At 38.9% G+C, this 24,490-nt stretch overlaps 1 protein-coding gene across 1 annotated transcript in view; it reads left to right on the top strand.

Annotated features, from left to right (window-relative positions):
* sntb1 (syntrophin, basic 1) overlaps positions 1–24,490 on the top strand; it is a 41,798-nt gene that overhangs the window by 1,287 nt on the left and 16,021 nt on the right. The window contains exons 2-5 of the mRNA XM_053326341.1: positions 12,250–12,487; positions 21,374–21,491; positions 21,632–21,721; positions 24,046–24,182. Coding sequence (XP_053182316.1) covers positions 12,250–12,487; positions 21,374–21,491; positions 21,632–21,721; positions 24,046–24,182 — 583 coding nt within the window. The remainder of the gene's footprint in view (positions 1–12,249; positions 12,488–21,373; positions 21,492–21,631; positions 21,722–24,045; positions 24,183–24,490) is intronic.

Raw genomic sequence — 24,490 nt, 5'->3', positions numbered from 1 at the left:
ATTTTCTGACATTGTATAGAGCTAACAACTAATCGATTAATCGAGAAAATTATGAATAACAGATTCATTGATAATGAAAATACTTATTAGTTGCAGCAGCCCTAGTTGAGAGTTTACAGGTTTTCATCAAGTGATCTCTCACCTCACATGGCTGCTATTCTGTTCTATATCCTAGGCCAGTGGTACTCAATCCTGGACCTCTTGATACAAACTATAGGTATACAGGTACAAGTACAGGTATAGATCATTCCGTTTAGACAGACAGAATGAAATGCAGCAACATTTTTATTTTGAATATTATAATACACATCTTCAATCTTTTAGTGAAAGACAATCTGAAATGAGGATGTATATATAGGCCTGACGTTGGCCAGCTAGACAGCGCATATTCATAGTAGGATTTTCACTCTTATCTTGATAATGGAAATTCACCATGATCATCTTACCATGAGTGTTTTTATTGCGATAAAATCATATTGTCCCATCCCTAGCCGTAGAGGTTGTGATTATTTTCCATTAGAGAAAGGACGTACTGGTTAACAACTAAAGCCAAGAAAGAAAAGATGGTATTTGTTTTGCACCAGTCTATATTATTCCTATCTCATCAAATACGTTTTCATATTCATTTACAAAGTTGCAATTCATTGTTGCTTTATAGTCTCTTCCAGACTACCAAATTGAAGTGATTTTTTTTCTAGCATCTCTGCAATTTTATTTAATTCAGAGCAAGAGAGGGCTAGATACTCTACTTAAAAGGTGTATATAAGCTTAGTTTATTCAGTATTGGGAAACAAATGACTTACTGCTTTCTTTTTTCATAAAAGAACAGTTCACATTTCTAAGGAAACAGTTATTATGCAACCACGGAGATTCCATGGGAGAAACATGCAACATCAAATTCATAGTGCCTCTCTTTACCCCCCTTTCTTCTCTAAGCAAGGCCACTCAACCAAATCCAGGTCTTCATTTCCTTAAGCGTCTCACACATGCACATATATGAAAGCACACACACTTACTTTTCTTCACTCACAAAATGAAAATTAGGCTGATGGCTGGCAGATTGCACTCGGAAGACTGAACTTTTCCCTTTTAACACAAACACACACGTATACACACAAGCGTGCACACACCGGAAAATGTTTCACTCAAGTGCCCACTTCTTAGTTTTTAATTCCTGTTCCTGTGAGGACTCTTGGACCCAAGACAGTAAGAACAAAGAGTCTCTCTCTGTCTCTCGCTCACTGATACATACACATACATGCAAACATGGAGATGATCCTTCCCAGGGGTACAAAGGGGCTACACTGCAGAGGGAAAAACAGGTCCCAGCTGAAAACTTACTGAGATAAGGGGAAAAAAAGGAAAGAGGGAATGGAGCAGAGAAAAACCAGGAGGGGGTGGAGCTGAAATGTGAATTTAATGGGGAAATGCTGAGAGGGAGAGAGATATAAAGAGAGGGTGAAATAAAAGGAGAGCTAACGAGGGAGGCTAAGCTGATATAAAGATGACAGCAAGGGTTACTGTAACTTCAGGGTAACAGAGAGGCAGAAGTTCACCCCAGCTGCACTCTCACAGTGATCATTTGCATTTAGAAAAGCAGTTTAGCATGGAGGAATAGTGCAAAGTGTATTTTCAGTGTGTTGCATTTATCTCTGGGGGCCATGAGAGACACTTAACATGTTTTATCAAGCATATAAAAAAAAAGTGTGAGCTATGATATTCCCTTTATTCTAATTATTGCTTACTGTAAAAGAGAAGCTGTGGTACATGAGAAATGAGATCAGATGGATTCAACTGTTAGGAGAGATAGTACACGTCTCATGTGAGAGGAGTGTGCATCTGCATGCCGGTGTGTTTGTGTGTACAGAACACTGTATTTTTGTGTATTGTTGTGTGTGTGCAAGTGAGTGTGCTGTGTATGTGCATGATTCTGTGTATTTTACTAGCCACCTTGGAAACTCATAAGGAAGATGGAGGACAAATTGAAGTAAAATAGACAACTGCTTACTCCCACCTGATGCAGGCTGTAAGGGACCAGCAGATTGACCCGGTGTTAAACGCCACTCTCCAACCAGAGGACCGAGGTTCAAGCCCCCTTGTCACAGAGAAGCCACTTTGTTAAAGTGTCCACTGAGCAAGACACTGACTCTCTGCTGGCTCTGTTCTATAGCTCAGCATGCAGTCTGACAGGCTAAAAGTGAATTTTCCCTATGGGGATCAATCAAGGCTCTGCAGCTGTGTCACAGAGCTCCTAGCAACCACGGCCAGTGCCATTACAGAGGTCCAGTGAAGGACTGGTCATACTGCAATAAGATGTTCACACAAAAGATCGCTAGGTGAGCTAATGCGTTCCACCTGGTACACTGCCTAATCAGGTCACTTTTAATTAACAGTGTACGAGCATTGTGTGTTATGTTCACAAAAGATATTTTGACATGTCACAGTAGGAAAAGTACAGGTGTAAATAATAGGATTAATGAAGGCAATTTAGTCTCTTGAGTTTCAGGGTCCTATTATTGTGCATACTTTTCCTACAGTGACATGATTGTGTGCCTGGTGTGTGGAGGTGAGACAGTAGGCAGGATTTGAAACTTGCTCAACATTTCTTTTTTGTTCTACATACAACTTTTTGCTTCACTAAATGTAAATGTCCAACTAAATGTAATGCCTCTGACAAAAGACTGTCTGACAGTTGCACCGTTTCTCAGTGTGGCTCTGGCCTATAGGAGGAGGCTCTGACAGCAACTTTTCACCTCAGCTTTGACTGTGTTTTATGGCTAGTTTGTTACACAAGTACTAAACACTTAAACATTGCTGAAGGATTTTTGTGTGCAAGTCCTGCCTTAACCTGTAGTTACACATGCAATTTATGCAGCCAAGCAGCATCGCTTCTTCTTTTTTGTATTATTTTGCTGTGCACTTATAAAACAGTATTTCCTGAATGACAGGTCAAGCCTTCCCCCTCTCTCAAACCATCTGGACAATGGCGAGCTTCTTAGGTTATCAAAGTTGATTCCGACTGAATTCTGCACAAAGCAAAAGAGACAGGTCATTTTGTGACCAGGAGTGAATGTGTCTCACCTTGTTCCACATAGACATGAATGACACATCGGGACATAATAGCATAATCCTTTTGCTTGCCAGTGGTCATAACTTCATAAGGCCGAAACAGGTGTCAGTGGCAGCTAAGAGGAGGTCACATAAGGATAACCTCTGTTAATTGTCTACAGAACCATAATTCATAGTCATTTTATGCAGTGATCATTGATATTTCAGTCCAACCCTGTGGATGTTAAGTTAATTTTCCTTCTGAGCATATAGGGAAATTGGGTAAGATTAAAATAAGATTCATGTGGAGAATTGTGTGGTTCAGGTCACTCATATTTATGAATAATAATAAGAAGTCTGACATGCAAAACTTCTTTCTAACTTTAGGTTACTGAGTGTTTTACAGACAGATATGAGAAATTGATTATATTTAACCCACACAAGGAGAGATCACATTGTTATATATATTATTTATGTAATATTCTAAATGTTTGTTTTTGTATTGGTTGTATTGTATTCTAAATATAAATAGACTTGAGCGATGAATGCGGTCGTTGTGGTGTCGTTACTGACATGGCTCTGATTTTTCAGGATTATTGGATATTGTTTGAATGGGTAAAATATTATGTCCTGTGTGCAGTATGTGGTGCTGAAGATGATATATTTGAAATTGTGTATACATTTGATGAACTATGTGTTTTTTAATTTAAGCTTCACTCCTGTTGCCTGTAGGCTTTACTACAGTATATTTTTGCAGTGTTCAAAGGTTCTGTTGTGTGCACCCAGTTGCATGAGGTTTTGAGTAAACTAAAAACTAGAAGTAATTAGGGGATGATATTGAGCTGACTTTCCATGCCAAGCCCAATTGTGTTTTCAAATTGAAATATTTACTAGTTTGGGCGCAAAGTATTGTGAGTTTTTGTGCTGAATGATGAAAACAACAATCCCATTGAACTTCATGAAGATCCAAGCTACATCATTACAAAATGACCTGCTTTTGGGAGTGCTATGGACTGGCCATACCCGAACCCAGTGACTACAGAGCTTTGCCAATTTTCGTGAGCTTTCAAGCATCCCAAACCTCTCAAAAATGCAATGTTGTGGAGAATAATAATGGAAGAAGGAGAACGTTGTTTATGACAGGTTTATCACGTGCGAATTTCCAGATGGAAAAAAATAGAATGAAGAATCTGCATGTAGTAGTAGTAAATATGCAAAAACATGCTTAAGGGAATTTCCATTGTCAGATTATCTTTTCAGAATGTTTTTGTATTACACTAATGGAACGTGTGTTATTATTCATCAAGCAAAGTGTAGGTAGAACAAAGGCCTCCCAAGGTTCACTTACAGCTAAGAGGCTAAATAGCTCAGTGGTACAAGTTGTCTTAGTAATTCATGGTGTTGAGAATAATTAGTACTAAAAACATTTATGTAATTAGCATTTTATGTGTAATTAAAAGTACTTTCACTTTATAATGCAGTCAAAGTTAATGACAGGACTGAAATGGAGTATTTAGCAGACTTTTGGTGTGGTGGAGACCAAAACAGACCAAAAGGGCGAGTGAATATTGCCAGAAACACAACTTTGAATAGATGCTACTGTTGATCATTGTCTGCAGGATGTGCACATACGAAACTAACACATCAGCTTAATATGGCTGCAAGTGACAAGCATCAACTAAATGAATCCATCTTTAAAATGGCTATAATCAGTTAATTTTAATTATTAAGTTTATAGCAGTGTAACAATATAACAATGTATTAAATGTGAATGTGTGATATGAGAAGTGTTGTTTGTATTGATGAACCTGCAAGGAATGATCACCTGAAGCTGCAGCTCTGCTCAGCTTTACAGAATTTTATGATGATTTTCAGTTTCAGTTTCGGAGTTGACTCACATAGCGATTTTAGCTGCAGCTGGCAGCTGTTGTCAGAGAAAAAGCTCTAAAACCTACTGTGCACTGTCTGCTAACTAACTGGTGAACACAGTGGAGCATTTAGCAGCTAAAGAGCCAGATATTTCCCTCAGCAGTTTTATTCACACACAACTCCTACTGAATTATATTTTTTCTGTGTTCCTGCCAGATGTGTAAATAAGCAACTGTTCCCTTAAACATGATGAGGGTGGTAATATGTTAGCATTGTGATCACATCTTGTTTCCACTACCCCCAAGTGGCCAAAACAATCAGTTACTGCATGTTCAATTAAGAGTTCAGTTGCTAAATCTACTTTTTTTTTCATAAGGATAAGTCCAAATCAAGCCTGAACATGAAAATAGAAATTAAGTATGACAAGTCAGAAGACAAAAAACAAAAACATCTGCCTCACTTCAGCAGACAGGAAATGAGTCATTGTCCTTTGAGCTCTCCTCTTGAGCTCTTAACAAACACTATCTGTCACCACCTAACATCTGGATGTGTCTGTGTGTACGTATGTGTACATGTGTTATTGAGTCTAGTCATCTGCAGAGGAGTCAATGAGTGTGTATGCGAGAGAGGGAGAGAGGGAGAGAGGGAGAGAGAGAGAGAGAGACAGAGAGACAGAGAGAGAGAGAGAGAGAGAGAGAGAGAGAGAGCGTCTGTGTCTACCAGTTGACTGTTTATGTCATTAGAGAAGCTATCATCTCCTCAGCTACTCTTTGAGGAGTCTGACTCAGAGCGGATGATGGTGATGATAATAACAACAACTGTGGCGTAGCAGTAGTGATTGTTGTGGTGAATATAATAGAGTGAATCATTCATTCCTCTCCTCTGTGAGTGTTTATACAGCCAAAACAAAAGCAGAGACCCTGAGGTAAAGCTGGTACAATCATTGTGTTATCATTTATTGTATTTGTTTTGTTCTAGTTTTATTGTAATGGTCATCATTAAACTGAGTTCTTGTATAAGTTTACTGCTTGAAGTGGAAATGAAAGAAAACAGGGCGACCAAAAAATAAACCTATAATAAAAGTCTGTTCAACTGTTCCACAGTTTCGCTGGCTTCTGTTCAATTCATGTCACTGTCGATGACTCAACAGCCTCCTTGGGGGGAAAAAGCTACTGTCTCTGTGAACACTTTCTGTGGTTTTTAGGAAGCACGGTGGTTTACGTTGCTATTAATGGAAATAATGTGACATGTACCACACAGCTCTCTAGTTTAATGCCTGATGATAATTACGATATCGTGCTTTTCACTTTTTCCGCATTTTTGAGAAATGAGGTATTGCCATCGCTTTTTGGCAATAGGAAGAGATCCGTCTGCAAATTTTTGGTCCATCTTAAACTCTGAAGAAGTACCATGGTAGTTTGTGTAGTTTATAAGCAGCAGGATTTAAGATTTCTGCTTTGAAGATCATGCACTAACATTTACTTCCTATGGAGGTTGAATACAGTAATTGACTGTTCGCTAACTGTGGCTCAGGAGGTAGAGTGGTCATCCTCCAATTGGAAGATTGGCGGTTCGATTCCTGGCAAGACACTTAACCTCCGTTGTTGCGCCAACAGTGTGTGAATGAGAATGAATGGTTAAATTCCCCCTGATGAGCAGGTTGGCACCCTGCGTGGTAGCCCCTGCCATCAGTGTGTGAATGAGTTGTAATGTAAAGTGCTTTGAGTGGTCGTAAAGACTAGAAAGGCGCTGTATAAGTACAGTTCATTTACCATTTACTAAGTCTAATGCCTTGTAAAACTCTGCTCTCTGCATGGATAATATTGTTAACAACTCAAAATGTTTTAAACAATGGGTCCTTGATTTCAAACGGGTATCTTCTCAATTCGTCTTTTGCGTGTGACTATCAAGTCTGACTGAAATTTACAGCTGAAATGTCAATTGTCACCAACAGCTTGTGTTTGTAACTAACTATGAGTTGGTAGAAATTCAGATTCAGATTCAGATTCAGATTCAGCTTTATTTATCCCCGAGGGGCAATTCAGTTTCTACGAGCCCAACCTCACATAAACAGACAGTAAACAACAAGATTCGCTCCCACACAACAACATCAGAGCAGGCGATAAATGACCAGAGGGGAAATAACATACAATACTACACAATACGATATTAAATACAGCTGAATAAGAAACAGCTGTTGCTCTCACCAGTGAACTTTTCAATGTTTCATGTGAGTAATTTTAAATGTAAAAAGTCAGGTTAACAAGTTAACAACAGGTTAACAACCTATAACACCATAAAGTAATGTAGTTAGTTGATGGTGTGCTCTTTAACCTAACACTATGTAAGAATACGTGGGATGTAAGAGAAAACTCTAGCTGAGAATTAGTTACTGTTTGACATCAAAGTTCAGTGTCAATAAGTACTCCTACCTACACACATTTCATATGTTTGTTAAATTCCTTCTGTAAAAAAGAGCCTCCATGTCACTCATTGTTAAGTTAAGGTGATATTTGAACTCTTTGAGATATTGGGCCAAATCTTACAAAAAAATGCCTTGAGGGTGGATTTGTAAAGGCCTTTTGTGCAGCTGTATCCAGCTACCTGCTCAGTGCCTACAAGGAGTGAAAGCCTTCATTCTGTAATCAAAGGAGACCTTTTTTTCTTTTCTGCCTCTTTGCCCTGATGTGTTCTCTTTCCAGCACCTAGTAGTGTTAAACCCTCTACCTTCTTTTCACAGGCTTAATGAGAGGACGTGTCTTTTTTCATTCGGTACATTTTCTCACCAGATAAAGATCAGACCATATGGTAAGAAGTTCAATGACTTCAGACCTCATTAAACATTGGTAAGGACCATTAGGTGAAGAAGACACAGTAAGACAGATAGTCATTACACCTGATGTTTTGGAGTAGAGTGTGTGAGTGTGAAGGGGGCTGTGCTGCTTAAACACACATGCTAAGGAATGCGACTGAGCAAGTGTGTGTATTCATCATGAGTGTGTGTGGTTGACACAATTGAAAACCAGAGACAGTTGACTGCACTGTCAACACAACAAGCTCTCACTCTTCTGGAGTAAATTGCTTCATTTGTAAAATGTGTAATTGAATGGGGTTGAGTATGGTTTAGAAATGAATGAATGGCTTCTGACTCATCAACAGAATGAATGGGATTTTTAATCGGGAGTCTTCGGTGATTCACTGTCATTCAAACATCTGCATCAGACTGTTGCAGCAAGCTACTGTTTCTAAACTGACATGGAGGGTAGTTACAGTGAAAAAGACTGAGGTGTGCCTGTATGTGCATGCTTGCATGCTGTCAGAAAAATGGAAACAGAAAACCTAAATCAGAGAGAGGTGGGAGGAGGGCAACCCCTGATTTGGATCTTATGGTTTGATTTATGTAGCAGCAAACCAGCTGCTCTCAAATCAAGACTCAAGCAGAACGAGTGCTGTGTCCTCACCAAGTTCTTATTGTGCTATTGAGGTTATTGTACAGAGTTGGCTGTGTTGGTGCTGTAATGGAATAGAAACATGACCCAGGGGAATAGACACACACTTCCAGTAATGATCGCATGGACTCCACCCCATTTATTTTCCCCTCCACTGGAAACACTTACAGCTCTATTTCGGGGCACAGTGACGCTGGTCAATGAGTTTACATTTCCTATTGCCAGGCTGTCTTTGTAAATGTTAACTGAAAACAAATGACCTACTGTACTAAACATTACATTTGTGTAATAGCTGGAGTTTCTTGGTCAGTCAGTTTGAAAGTGGACTGTAAATTCAGCTATTAAGCTGCCTATTGCGGTTGCAGTTTCATTTGAAAATCAGTGTTGCCACAGTAAAAATCCCGCCTTATCTTTCTCTCCATTAGGCTGGAACCACTGTTCATTATAAACTAACAAACTAAGAGACTAATTGTTTAAAATGTAACAAAAAGTCCATCACAATACCCCAGTCTTCAAACTGCTTGTTTTTTCCAAGCAACAGTTATGACTTTACAATGACGAAACACAGATATAAAAGCCTGTCCTCACACTTAAGAGACTGAAATCATAGACTACTTGGCATATATGGATTGTGATTAATTGTCTGTTATCGTTTAATTTCTGACTTTTACACAAAGTATTCAAGAAATAGTTTGTCATTTTTGGAAATACCCTTTTTGATGTTCTTAAGTTGCTTTCTTGACAGTTCCACAGTTAGTGGAATAGTCTTAACATTTTGTGAAATATGCTTCACTTTCTTGCAGAGAGTTGGATGAGAAGATTTATACTGTACTCATGTCTGCACAATAGATATGAAGCCACAGCCTACAGCTGAATATCTTAACATAAAGACTTGAGGCAGAGGGATAACAGCGAGCTAAACAGCTCATAAAATAACACATCTCATGTTATTTCTTTCATCTCGAAAAAACAAAAAACAACAAAACGTGGTGTGTTTACGGCCTGATGGTGGTTAGGTGCAGGAATATTTCTTGACCGGGTGCAGCGATTTCCTGGGGAGGTTGATAAGAAACCAGCACATATTCCTTTACATTTGGATAGAGCCAGGCTAGCTTTTTCCTTCAGCTTCCAGTCTTCATAAGATAATCCGCTGCTGGCTGTAGATTCATATCTACCGTACAGACATGAGAGTGGTATAAATCTTCTCATCAAACCTTCTGCTAGAAAGCCAATAAGATCATTTCCCAAAATGTAATATTATTTCTTTAAGTGAAGCCCTGTAAAGTCAAATGAATCTTTACATTCAATATTATCAGCAGCTTACCATCATCTGATATTACTTCTGTTTGACACGATGCTGCATGACAGCAGCAGTTTAATAAAAGGCTTACAAGTGTGTGTGTGTGTGTGTGTGTGTGTGTGTGTGTGTGTGTCCAGCGATAATGCATAGACACACACATACGCTTTGTTGATGATACGCTTTGACTGGTTGAAGACATGTCCGTAGTGTTGCCTTGTGGCATACTTCCTGGACCTCGTGGACTGACCCTGACCTTAACCATCACAGTCAACACCAAATTGACCCTGATCTGAACCTAAATCTTATTCTAAAGTTGATAACAAAATCCAGAGCAGTGTTCTCATTTTGCAAAAATACTCTGGCACACGCTCAGTTACACACTCTGTGGTTTTAAGGTATTTCCTTGTTTATCTTTCATTATGTTTTGCAACACAGAAGATGAGACAGACTGTGTGTGCATATTTCTATTTTCACAAGTGTTTCTCAGTTACACAATGAAATCGTGTTACTTTATCTTTCCTAAATTTAAATCCTACACATTCTTCAATGTCCCTTTAGTCTCATAAATGCATAGCGTTTAACAAATAAAAGCAGGCTTCTATTTTTCAAAGACAAGGTCGTCACCATTTGCCTGCAGCAGATTTATTCTTTTCATTGAATTCACTTGTTACGATGTGGTTTAACAAATCAATCAACTGCTTCTCAGTCCTCCTAATCTGATAGCTGCAGATCTGTGTGGGTTATTCTTCTTCTGTGCAATTGGATCACATTGTCACTGGAGGGCCATTGAGGACACGCTCACATCACCCCCCTCTTCTCTGTGTTATTATGTGTCAGCCTGTCATCTCTCCTCTACAGGTTGGCGGTTAGGCTTGTTACACAGTCTCATAGGGCTTCTCCAAAGAATAGTTCACATACTGGATTACAAATGCCATATGCCAATTATATGCAGCACGCACAGTAGGATATGCCAATTAAACATCCGTGGCATAGGCTACCAAGGATTCAGAACATTCAGGACATAGGGAGCATACTGAGCACCACGTTATCTCTGCCTCTCTCTATTTCTGTCTTTCACTGAAACATGTGTCCTCTCTTATCTTTTCCTCTCCCCTCCTCAAACGTTTTATAAAAACACAAGCTGTTTTAAAAGTGCTGTCAAGCCTCCAGTGATTCTGGATTTAACAAGTAAAGCTTTCTGTTTTATTGGTTGAAAAGTTTCTAGCCCAGCAGCATCAGCTGTGACTGTCCTATCACGAAATATTGGGGGCTTCGGGACGGTACCTCAGTGTGTTCAGTGCTATAATTCTGATGATGCCACCTGCCTGTAGCAGCAGAGACAAGGTGTGAATCATTAGTCCATCTCACAGAAGGAATACTTGCATTCTGAGGAATTAACTGGGAAGTGAAGAGCCACCTGAGTCTGTTTTGGCTATGAGTGTTTTGAAATTGTTATCATTTGAAATTGACAGCAGACATGTGCCAGCTCATTGTGATAGTGTGACAAAAGGTAATTATTTCAACAATTGGGCTTCCTGCTGTCTGTGCAGCAAACATGAATTGCTTTATATAGCATACAATCCAGTCATAGAAAAAGTTGTTTGTAACCCGGGCTGGTATGGTAGAAAACAAGAAGAAATGAGCTTTGGGAAAGATTCAGGTGATGATGGACTGTAAAATGACTCCATTCTATCTCCTCTGTCTTTTTAAGGTAATTTACAGTTCAAGAGGGAGATGTGTTGAGGGGGAATCTAGAGGTATCTATGCTAAAGCTAAGCTGGCAACCTCCATCTACAATGAAAACATTACTTTTACTTTGTTAGCAAACTTTGACATGATAATCTCAACCTTTTGAAATAAATCTCAAAAGGTTGCTACACCTTCAATCAATATAGATCGGTGGTCATTAATAATGATATATTCATAATAATTTAGATAATTTTAGAGAAATCTAACCAACTTTTGGTGAATAAAATGTGACAGATATGTTTTATCTGTGCTATCTGATGGCCTGTGACAATCTGTAACACTTACTGTACTAAATGCCGCAGCAGTATAGTTATTGAACTGTTTCTGTCTCAGCTGTGTATGTAGTCAGAGGTGGAACCCACATCCTTCCTCTCACCTAGAACAGAGACAAGCCACATTCAGAACAGCAAGTTACTCTTTATTTATTACTGCTGAACTGCACATCAAAAGACTGCCTCAAGGTTAAACAACAGACAGACAGATCCTAAGATTTTAATTGGGCTCTATGTAAAATTATGTCAAAACAATGCCAGTAACTTCAGTGCTACACAGTTGGCCTTGATGAAGTTTACATTTTATGAATGTGATTATTTTCAAAACCTAATATTGAAAATCATTTGGGTTAAAGTTATTATAAAACAATCAGCAGATCATACTGTTGTGTAAAGAAAGGGAAGGGATTTGCAGGTAACAGTAATGAAATGATTGAGTTAGTAATCTGTGTACAGGAATTGACACACTGCACCCACAGAGAACGTGTGAAAGATTGTCTTACTTTCATGTCCCTGTTCAACCTTTGGCATGGCTGAATCTCTTTGTTTCCTTTTTGCCTAGTCAAATACATGCGCGAAGCAACGCCGTACGTCAGAAAGGGATCCCCAGTGTCAGAGATCGGATGGGAAACACCCCCTCCTGAGTCTCCCCGCCTTGGCAGCACTCCCATCACCTCTACTTCTGACCCTCTGAGTCCTCTACCCCAGCCCTCCCTGTCTCTGCAGGGCGACAGGAGGTGCATACCACTTAAGATGTGTTATGTAACCAGAGCCATGACTACACCAGACCCTGAGAACAGGTAGGTGAGACACACACACACACACACACACACACACACACACACACACACACACACACAAACAGAAGCAGATGTCAGTTCTTTAAGATTCTGTCTTTTTTTCATTACATATTGCCGGCTCTTTGTACCTCTGCTCCTCTTTTACTTAGTGCTTTTCATTCACGTACTACCAACAAATTAAATACATTAATTAACTAGTCACATACTGTAGTTCAGGCATCTAACTCCCTTGGATGTTATGAATGTAGAATATTTACAGTGTTAATATTTGGTCCCTATGCTCTGACATTGCCACTCGTCAAAGGGAAAGCCCGAGCTCAGCACAGCAAGCAAGAACTTCCCCCCAAAGAGAAACGTTATTGACTTTATTTGGATCCCCACTAGCTTCTGCTACCATGGTTGCTGATCTTCCTGGAGTTCACATCAAGTTATACAAACACTGTGAGCATACAGAGATACAAACATCAACTGACACCCTGTCAGTCCCTACATAAATGACATCGTTAAAAGTCAACGTAATGAAGACATCAGATAAATTAAACAATGCATGTACTGAGCTTAGTTGAAATCCCAAACTAAATATCATCATCATCATTTCTGAGCTCAGTTGGATGCTGCAGATGACGGGTTGCTTATAAAATGCTAGTATGTGGAGAGTAGCAGGGTAAGACAAGAGTTAGCGATATTGTGTATTTTTATTATGAAGCTACAAATGAAAAGCTATACTATATGAATGATCTGAGATATGTGATAACCCTATTATGATTAACATGGGTACTGTTATTTATTCTTTGTCAATCCCACATGCTTCAAATATGTATTAATCTGCCATACAGTAGTCCCCAACAAATGCAATATTCACTCCTGTTTGTACAGTGCCCAGATGGACTGAGAGGCTGAGTATAGTGACAGGGAAGGGAGGTTGAAAAGTATTGAGAAATGGGCTTTTGGCTAGCCTTATCATTTTGTGATATACCATGGTTGTGAAAAGGGTGCATTTAATGTATGTTGAAATCAGAAGAGTCTTCCATGTGAGTGTAGTGGCAATACAAGGTGTCAGGCCTTGATTGCCCTGATTTTGAACACCTGTTCTATAGTTAAAAGGTAGTAGAGAAAGATGGCAGTTTTCTGAAACATCAGTGTTTAAAATGAAAATAAATGCTTGTATAGTAGTTATGAAAATGCAGCTTTCTTTTCAAGCTGATTGCCTAAATTTGCTGGTAGGTTCCTATGCTGCTGTTGTTGCTGCCCAAAGTTTAAGTATGAAGCAACTAAAACATGACCAAAGGTCCTGCTCTTAAACTCAACAGCGTGACACTGACTGAATAGAAAAGACTCCTCCTGGGTCTCCAGCTGCCTTCTGCTATCCTGAAGGGATTACTCAATAGTGTTTTTCAGTTGTTCTTAAAGACAGACGTTTGAAGTAGCACTAAGATAATTCTCAGTCAGCCGGGGGTGGTCTGTTAGGAGGTGTCGTCTAGTTAATTGGCTGGTAATATGACAATGACCCAATCGCGCAGCATGGGGGCAGAAAGCGATTTACTCTTTCAACTCTTTTTCTGTATACACTGTTCTTTCTTTCCCTGTTTTCTCTCCCTCTGTTACTATCTTAGCATTTTCTTTCCCTTATCGCCTGTCATCACTTTCTCCTATTGTCTTATATTTTTCAGTCTTTCTTTCTTGTCGTCTGGCTGTCCTTTCCCTGTCTATGTCCGCAGCTTTTGCTGTTATCTTTCTCTGTGTATCAAAATGTGTTCAGTTTAAATTTCTTTATCAGCATTTATATTGCACTAAATATATTGCCAATACATCTAAACACATCAGGATTTGATTAAATGGATGGAAAGTAAATTAATGATTTGATTTGGGTTTTTTTAATCTGTCTTCTGTTCAAAGTGTCTCTCTCAGTCCACTCTTCACTGTTTTTTTTCAACGTCACTCCATCCTTCTTTCCCTCCATCCATGTGCGTCACCCTGCATACGTATGATATTAGAAGAGATAGTTGAACCTCACTAAACTTCAAAGCTTCAGGCGATGGAGAAAACATCAAAGTCAAGTCGTAACAGTGAGCAGTGACTTCAGAGTTCCTCTGCCTCTATAGACGTTGTTAGACTCTCAGTGCTCAAACTTTTAAATGTAAATGCTAACATGCACAAGCAATCAATAACACAAACACAACTGAAACACTCAACAACATGAGAAATAAGAACACCATCCATAAACAGAGAAAATGGATCTCTACCCAATCTGTTAGTTGACTCAAATGCAGGATGAAGCTTACTTTATTTCCCACTTAAGAAAACTAAAAAAGCACACTTTTCTTTTGACAGAGAAGGAAATGCATCTGTCACCTCTCCTTGCTGGGTATATGCACAGTCTTTGTTATATAAATTATTTACAGAAACTGTGTCCACTAGCCATTTTCTGTACTTCCTGTCTGATGGAGTATAAATATACTTGACCAGTTCAAATGCAGACAAGGAACTGAGGTTAAATTGGGGAATTCCCATTTCTGACACGGAAAAGTCAGTAGTGTGTGTTGCATGGCTGAAACTAAGCTAATGTGCAAATGTTTTATATGATATCATTTATAATTGTTGTTCTAATCCTGTGTTCAGACAGAAAGCCAATTTGCGATGTCTTCACATCAGTTCTCGCCACCCTAGTCAAGTTTGTGTTTAATTGCATCTTTCTATTGAAATTAAATTAAAATGAAAATCCTTCTAACATTACAATTAAATTGCACACTAGTGGATTCCTCTGCCACCAGTCTTTATGTTAAGCTAAGCTACAGTAATTGCTTCCCATGTTTCAGGTATGAGATTTTTATCCTGCTGTATTTATGAGAGTTTTAATTCAGTACATAACAGAAAGCTGTTTTGTGTCAACAGCTTTTACAGACTGATGACTATGAAAAAGCTAGTTTGGACAGAAAAGTCTGTACACATGTAAAGCTTTTACAGACATTAGTGAGGACATGGCGGCAGGTAGACTTTATTAAGCATAAAGTTGTGGTTGGATTGGCCATTTAATCCTAGATATTAATCTGTGTAGTTTACAGTGTTTTCCTGAAAATGGGAACATGTGTCAAGGAGATCACAACCCTTAGCAAAAAGTAGTTTATTCAAGTATACTACGAGTATACTTATTTTATACTAAAACTGAGGCAGTATACTTGCCACAAAGTACTAATATTTAGTACATCTTGATCCAAGGACAGAATAAGGTCAAATCATTGACTCGTGCGTACATTTAATTTAGCAGAATAAAAATGTTTTTCACTACACACATTAGCCTCGAGGTATTACCCCTGTTATAAACTTATATGTTCAAGATCATATAGTATATAACTAGTACAGTGGCAGAATATAGAAGAGTGTACTTGTGGTATACTTGAAAGTGTACTTTTGTAAACTTAAAATGACCTTATAAAGTATACTTGAAGTATACTTTCATAAACTTAAAAGTGTTCCAATTTAGTCCAAAGAGGTATTAAATTAGTATACTTTCTAGTACACTACAAGTACACGATCTGTAGTATACTTGCTATACTTACACTCAAGCATACTTAATAAAATGAACTTCAAGTATACTAGTTTTTGCTAAGGGAAAACAAACATGGACACAACATATGAAACCAAATTCAATTATCGCTTTCAAATTCCCAGAAATGGTCTGGTGAAAGACTTGGCTGCACTCTCACACATCTCAGTTAAACTATTAAACCATTTAAGAGCACAGTAGGGTTGAACATTCACTTTGTTGGTTGTAACTTTGACTTTATTGGTCAGCCAGTTGTACAAAAAGTCAGGGTCAATATCTCATCTCATGACATGTGCCAAGGTGAGTTTTTGCTTTGCCCAGATAACACTGTGTTTTGTTGTTTGATAAAACCCGAGGGCAAATTCACAGACACATGTAAAGTCTTTGGATAAATATACCTTGACCCGCATGTTTTTTTTATGAAGTTCCTTCCTAATCCTCACAGCCAGGACAAATTCCCCTTTGACTCACTGGTCAATGTTTAGTAAATGTTTAAATGGGACTATGGGAGGACACCCAAGTTGAAATGTTGTCTGTTATGCTCAATCCAGATTTACAGACTATACTTACTCTCTGTGTTCTTATTTTAGGGCTGAAATATTTAAAGAGGCTTTATGTTAAGTGACAGGGAAATCTGGCTTGTTTTGTTTTTTCACTACACTCAGTTCAACGTTACATCCCTCTGAGGAATTCACTCTTCATTTTAGCAGATGTTGTTTAAACTGCGTATAAGGAAAGGCGGAGAACAGCGATGAGAAGAGATGATAAAAGACAATCCAAGAGGAGTGGGGGTGAAGAGAGGAGGGGGGAGTAGAGGAGAGGAGAGGAGCCAAGACAAAAGGAGAAGAGGGGAAGGGAGGGGAGATGAGAGGAGAGGAAAAGAGAGGACAGGAGAGGAGAGAAGACATTCTCCAAAAATCAGTTTAATCATCTTTGCTAAATTTTTACGCTTCTCCACCTCAGCAAACACTGCATACACAGAAATAAAGTCAAGTGAAATTAGTGATATTTTCAACTAAAGTATGGTATGGGCCTACTCATCATTTACAGTGTGCATTTAAAAATGTTATGAGGGGGTGTGCAGAGACGGGATAAGAGGAAGTGAGAAGGGTTGTACGAGATAAAGGAATGGCGGAGATGAGTAAAGATAAGAGAAAGGAGAAGAGAGATGTAAAGAGACAAGAGGAGAAAAAGAATTAGTGCCTAAAATGGATGAAATCTATCTTTTTTCTTTCACCATTAATCTGTGTCATTACAGAAGCAACAGACTTAAAAAAACTTCAGTGTCAGCATGTGAGATTTGAATATCCACAGAAAACTTTTAAAAGGGGACAGGTGACTCCCAGCAGAACCAGCATGGCTCCTCACAGTGTGACATTTTTCTACAGTACCTCATTTTAACCTTGACAAGTTTATGAATGAATGACATATACTCTTTCTTATTCTCCTTCTTACACCTGGGTCAGATGTAAGCTTGCATACTATGAGATGATAGGATAAGATTACCCTCATACTAGTGAAGGAAAATCCGCCTTATAACTGTAAGGATACAGCCTATTACTGTAGTATCTTCTATGGCCATCTTATAGTTTAACTTAAACTCCTGCATTGTTGGTTTAATGTTAATAGCTGTTTGTACTCCATATTTAATCATATCATTTACCATTTAAAACATGCAGCTCTGCTGGCCTAGAGAAGTCCAATTGATAGTCATCATTTTTAATCAGCCAAGAGAGGGTTAGGGTTAGGGTTAGGGTTAGGGTTAGTACTTTTTGGCCCTGTGACACTGGCTCAATATTTACACACACTTCACTGTAGGACTCATGGTTGTGTTGGAGCCGGAGCTGTACACTTGAGATGTGAGATTTGGACTAGAATGACACTTATTCTGAACCTACAATATCACAATTAAAGTAATAACCACAGGTCATATAACTGTCATATAACCACTTGGACATAAAACACGTGAGAGGGCAAAAAGAATAAAGCGTGATAATAAAATCACAGCTAAATTTCCAACTCCACTGTAGACTTGACCGCTAGATGAATTAATTTGACTTGATACTCAAAGGGTAAAATGTTTTGTATTCATTTTTGACCTGGTGAAATCATAGAAGATAAACTAAATAAGTGATACAGCAACAGACAGGCTGAAAGACATGGCTGAAAATATTCAAGTTTTACATTGCATTTATTTTGCATTTTGCCTCTGCATTGAAGGAACCAAAAAAATAAAACACAGTATTACACAACTAAAAGGAAAATGTCTAAATGTTTTGTGAAAGACAATTTGCTTATGAGACTTCATTCAAGTCTGGCTTTTTCAAGGCTTAAAAATCAGTTCTGGTTACAGGGAGTCTGTGCATTGACAGTACAACACTAATAATTCCATGTTGAGTCATCATCTGGATTTAGGCAGACGCATGATGGGCCAAAACAGGCAATACATTAATTAATTAATCAATTAACACACTCATGTCATCTGTCAGTTCATGGGGCTGGTGTGTATCTATGCAAAGTTGATCAATGAATAGAATACAATCACTGCACAAATCACATCTGTATGCTGGAACAGACCTACAAAGCTTGGATCTGCATATTTTATATACTGTATGTGGTGATAATCCCGTGAGAACAACTACCCTTTGATCAAGTGACAGATTGATCTTTATTCAAACAGGACCAAACTTTTATAATTCCATACATTCAAGTCCATGTCCCGGTCATCCAGTTAATGTGCTGGTCCCTAGGCAATTCCCCACGTTCACGGGCCATGCCACGCAAGCTGAGCAAGAGATGTTAAGTTAGCTCCATTATCACTCTGAAATTTTGCCAGAAGATAATGTTTTCTCTAGTTGTAGTACTGTATAACGTCAGAGGGTCATATTGCTATTGAAAAAAACACCATCCTTTTTAAGACTGCCAAACACACATCTGGGCCTGGAGTCCCTCCACCTTCCTCTCCTCCTGCTCTGCCCTGTCCTTAGTCAACTTGCCTTTTATAGGCATTAACACTATTTTTAACCCAGAGTAACACCTGGAGCTGATCTGGATGGTCTCTCCCACCTATGAGGGTTTGATACAAGAGCAGATTCATCACATTCACTGGGACTTTTCCAGGTCCCCAGTGCTGGCCAGTAAAGAAGTCTGAAAAGAAAGCATTTTTGCAGAGTTGAAACCACACTAGGTTTGTAGTAGTTTTTCTCCTGAGCCACTGGGACCACCTGGACAGTAAATTGCTGTTAAGAGAGATGCTGAATTGTTACAGAGTTGGCGGTGAAGTAAACACAGACAAAGAATGTAGCTCCATTTGTGTTGCGAGATTTGAAGTTGAAACTGAAACTGTACTCCCAGAAAATTGCCCTGGGTGACTCCTGCAGAAAATGTTCACTGACTGCACTCATCTCATTCACTAAACAGCATCTCCAGGTATCAAGACATGATAGCATGCCATGTGAAATCTTACTTCTCTATCTTTTGCCTTACCATGAATGTTGTTGTACTACAAATAACATTGAATTGATCACAGAAGTAGCAAATGAAGTCATCAGCACAGAGCATGTAACACATTTAATAAAGCACAGCAGAAGGAAAGGTGTCCCAGCCCTAGGCTTTCCTCAGCATTTCTGAGACAATGTAAGGAGGTGTCACCCTTATGAAACAGTTACCTGCTTTTGATTAACAACCAGCTAATCATCAAAACAACACCATCAAAAGACAAATACTAATAAGCAAAATAGTAGTAAGAACAAAATATATCACATTCTGTTACTGCAACAACCTGATAAGTGACCAATTGATTCACACACTACCAATAAGAAAATGTAGGTATGTATACGCATCAGTAGAGCCTCTATAGAAAATACAAATACATCAATAATACCCATCTGTATTAAAAAAAACAAGACAAAAACACAATTTATCACATAAGCCCACTACAATACGCAGTATGTAGTGTATCCAATAAGTTTCTTCTTTCTATCTTCTTCCCTCTACAGTCGCCCCTGAACCATAGCCAAGCTCATGGCCAACAGAATTAAAGTCCTGGCTACAGGAGACCTCTCATCCCTATTTCTGATGCTACTCTTATGCTCAGAGATCCTAATTCTCAATTTCTTTTTTGTCTTGCCCACATAACAAAACCCACAAGGACCTTTCAGTGGTAATCTACATGTGTGGTCCTACATGTGATGACTTTCATTTTACTGCCTGTGTGGGGATGTGAAAAACTGGTCCCCTTTGATCATGGCATTACAATTCACAAAGTTCGAACAAGGGACAAGGAAAGGGAGCTTAAAAACATGTAGGCCTAACATGGAAATCTGTCTTTACAAGCCTGCCCTTCAAATTACATGGTTTTGTTGTGAATATGGGAGGGTTAATAAACTCCTGGCTAACATTGGAGTCATTACACAGAATATGCCAATGTTTTCTGATAATAATTTTAGCTAACTGAGAAACAGGTGCAAAGGTAATAGTCAAGTCAGCACCCATTATACTCTGAAGACGCTTGAGTTGAGCACAGTTCTCTTGATTGATCACAGACATATCTGTACTTCTCACTTGAGCTTCAGTTACCACATTATGTACGTTCTCACTGCTCAAACCTCCCGAGACAAACAACAAACTGAGTTCATATTCTTCAAACATGGCCAAATCTCAGCATGAGGCATACACTTGAAGAGTCGTTTACCGCATCTTCTCCTCTAAGCTTGTGCGTCACAGATAATTGTAATATCAGTCTTTTACTTCCTTCAAAAAGGGTGCACGAGTTGTTTTTGCTGCTCTCTAACTATACTGATGCTACGAAAGAAATTGCAGTATGCACTGTAAAGGCCATGACATGTACCTTTTTAAAATTCACATTTACTTAGCACACAATCAAAGAGCCGTTCAATGAGATAGAGGGACTTCCTACAGATGCATTTCTCTCAAGGCCAGAAATACTCCCATATAAAGAGATTAGTTATGGAAATGTAGTAGAAGACAGCATTGTGTCAAATGGTCCACAGAGGATGCATGAGCAATGCCTTTTCCTTTTTTCACATTTTGAATTGACTTGAATAAACTCAAATTTCAATGCACTTCATTAAATTGTGTAGTCACTGTTTTCAAGAGAATACGACAAACGAGCATCTGCTGAAGCTAAAACCTAAAAAGAGAACATTTGGTAAAGCTACGGGTCTCAGTCCAAATTGGGTCAAATTGGGCTTGCCTGATAAGGTTAGCAAGAGTTTCCAGTTTTCAAAAACAATTTTGAGCTATAAAAGTTTAGAACAACCCCCCTCCCTGGGATAACATAGAGGTTAAAGCATGTTAACTTTTCTTATCTCCTCCTCCAGACAACTGGAGCTGCATTCCCCTGACGCCAGGCACACCGTAGTGCTGCGGTGCCCAGACCAACCATCTGCCCTGACCTGGTTCTCTGCCATGCACTCTGTCACATTCACTCTGGCACAGGTCTGTCTTTGATTTGATTGATTTAACTGGTAATTTTCATCATCAGGCCACTATTATAGTAAAATATTTCAGTGATTACGTAAAATGACTACGATTCAGCTCCTCATGAACAATGATACATCCTAAAAATCCCACCACAGCGGGCGCTGGCAGAGGTCATGCAGAACACAACCAGGACAGGGGTTGCTGGCAGCAAAGAAATACGACACCTGGGATGGCTGGCAGGGAAGGTAGGTAGGAGTTAGTGTGTGTGTGTGTGTGTGTGTGTGTGTGTGTGTGTGTGTGTGTGTGTGTGTGTGTGTGTGTGTGTAAGACCATGTGAGAGAGACAAGGACCGTAAAATACTTTGTAATACCCAACTATATAACCCATGCTTCTAATTTTAATGTAGTGCCTTCTCTCTGTGTGGGCTTCTGCAATCTAGCTCTAGCTTTGAGAAGACCAGGTTGAGTTTTAGAACTTGAAAAGGAGGACAGTTTTAGACAGTGAGGACATGTTATCTACTTTTTAATGGTAAATACTGTGAAAATGATAAATGACACAATATTTGCTTGTTTTATGAGATATAGGTTTTAATTTAGAGACCATTTTTAAGGTTTTGTTTCATTTGTATTGTTGTTACAATTGCTCATTTTTAAAGTACTCTTCATGGTCTTGATTTGAGGTGCATCGCTTATGATCAGACATCAGTTAATCAGCTAAATTTACATAGTTTTTAGTCATGCTAATAGAACGGTTCTTGGAATATTGGACACATGGCAATGTCAGTGATTATAGCTCCACTACTTTGGTTCTGACTGAAATTATTCACAATTATCAAATGGACATTTTGTACAGACATGAATGGCTCCTGGAGGATGAATCATCATGACTTTGGTGATCTCCTGACTTTTTGACAAGAAAATTTGACAGTGACTAGTTAATTTGTGTCAAAAGTATTTTTAACTGTTACAAGCAGCTGGGTAAAAAGCTTGAGAGAAGCAAGACCAGATAATCAGTCTAATTGGGACACACTATTGGACAATCTTTTCCTCCAAGATATCAATGATGATGCACTGTATTTACAAAAAGTGAAGGAATTAATTGTGTGACAGTGAAAAACGCCCTGACCCTGCTTACATTCGTAGGTGAAGAGAGAGTGCTGTCAGATAGTCAGTTCTAGAGAGATCAAAGCACTGCATTTAGTTTAAATTTAGGGTAAGGGTTGGGGGTGGCATAATGTCATTGAGGGTCTTCACAAGTATACAATTACAACTGTGTGTGTGTACTGTATGTGTGTGCACCTTTACATACTGGTGCACACATCTTTGAAATTCACACAAGCAAGAACACACACGGCTAAAGCTTCACTCTTTACTTCATGCACAGACACACCTGTACAAACACACCCACACACACACATGCACACACACACACACACACACACACACCTGTCTAGTTTAGTCCTCATGAATTTGCCAATATTTGATCCTTCAAACGCAGTACAATACTGTTACTTAGCAACATATTCTCATTATGTTAAACAGCTGACCCTTGACTCTCTTAATCCCACGATATGATTGGCTAAGGCAAAACTTCAAAGAGCAGCTTAGGATTCCATGGCTGGGCTGCAGATAAGCTCTCATAATGAGAATAGTTATGGAGCATTGTAAAATGAAATACAGGGCTGTGTGTGTGTGTGTGTGTGTGTGTGTGAGAGAGTGTGTGTGTGTGTGCGCTCTAAATTAAGAGATTAACAGTGTGTGCTTGTGTGTTTGAAAAGTGATGGGGTTTGCTTAATAGGAGGGATGGGTGGGCGAGAGGGCACAGCAAAGCAAATTTGTAGGAAGTATAGCTACACCTGCACACCAGCCACCTTTATTTTTAGCTAATTTCCCACTAGATACACAATAGACAGTATCCATATTATCTTTATACAGTAGCTACCTTTGTTTCGTCCTTAAATAACATCTTGAGTGAGGTATTGACACAAGAGAGAGACTGAAAGAATACAATAAAAATGTTTGCATAGCCAGCCAGTCATGGATTATGTTGAGACGTGTCTTTAACCTATTTAACACACACACACAGACACACACACACACACACACACACACACACTACTTACTATTCCTCTCTTTGGCATAGCATTAGTCCCATAAAGCAACTCACTGCTGCAAAAGCATTGATATCTCTGATAAAATACCTGCTTCCACCTGGGGACGACTTCAGTGCTGGTGACAGATAGAGGAGAGCAATCCTACTGCATCAAAGTAATGGAAGTTGTTCTTTATTCAAATTCAAATTGAGCACCTTTGCAGGATTGATTGTCTGGCGTGATCCAATTAAATTGAATTAGAAGCCAAGTAATCATTTGTTAAATTAATTTATCAACTAAATATAGACGTTTACTGCGTACACAATAAATTTGCATATGTTTGAAAATAACTGACAGTTAAATAACTGAATACAGCAGTCACCCCATGACCTGTACAGGATACAATAAGTAGGAACAGAAAGTAGATGCATGGATATAGCTGTGTCACAGTTTTTTGTTTTTTTCCCCCCGCTGCAGACAGAGAGTGAGAAGGAGTGCTGGAAGCCAGTGCTGGTTGTGGTGACGGAGAAAGACCTGCTGCTGTACGACAGTCTACCACGAGGCAAAGAGGCCTGGCAGAGCCCAGCACACACTTATCCACTATTAGCAACACGGTAAGTCACAAACACAATTAAGGCACTGCAAAAAATTAAAGATACACTATTGTGTTGTCATGTAATAGTCTAAAAAATAAGTTATAGTTTGATTTTAAAACCACATATACAGTACACACACGTTCCATATATCATTGATATTACTATATATCATTGCATTACTGTGGTCCAGACTGAAATATCTTGATGAATTTTGGATGGATTGCCATGATGTTTGGTATAGACATGTTACCCTCTGGATGAATTGTAATCACTTTGGTGATGTCTTAACTTTTCATCTAGCACCATCATCAGGTCAAAGGTTTTGT

Source organism: Scomber japonicus, chromosome 10, assembly GCF_027409825.1.
Source record: "Scomber japonicus isolate fScoJap1 chromosome 10, fScoJap1.pri, whole genome shotgun sequence".
NCBI lineage: Eukaryota > Metazoa > Chordata > Actinopteri > Scombriformes > Scombridae > Scomber > Scomber japonicus.
The sequence above is the reverse complement of the archived record's forward strand: the minus strand, read 5'-3'. Positions and strand labels throughout refer to the sequence as shown.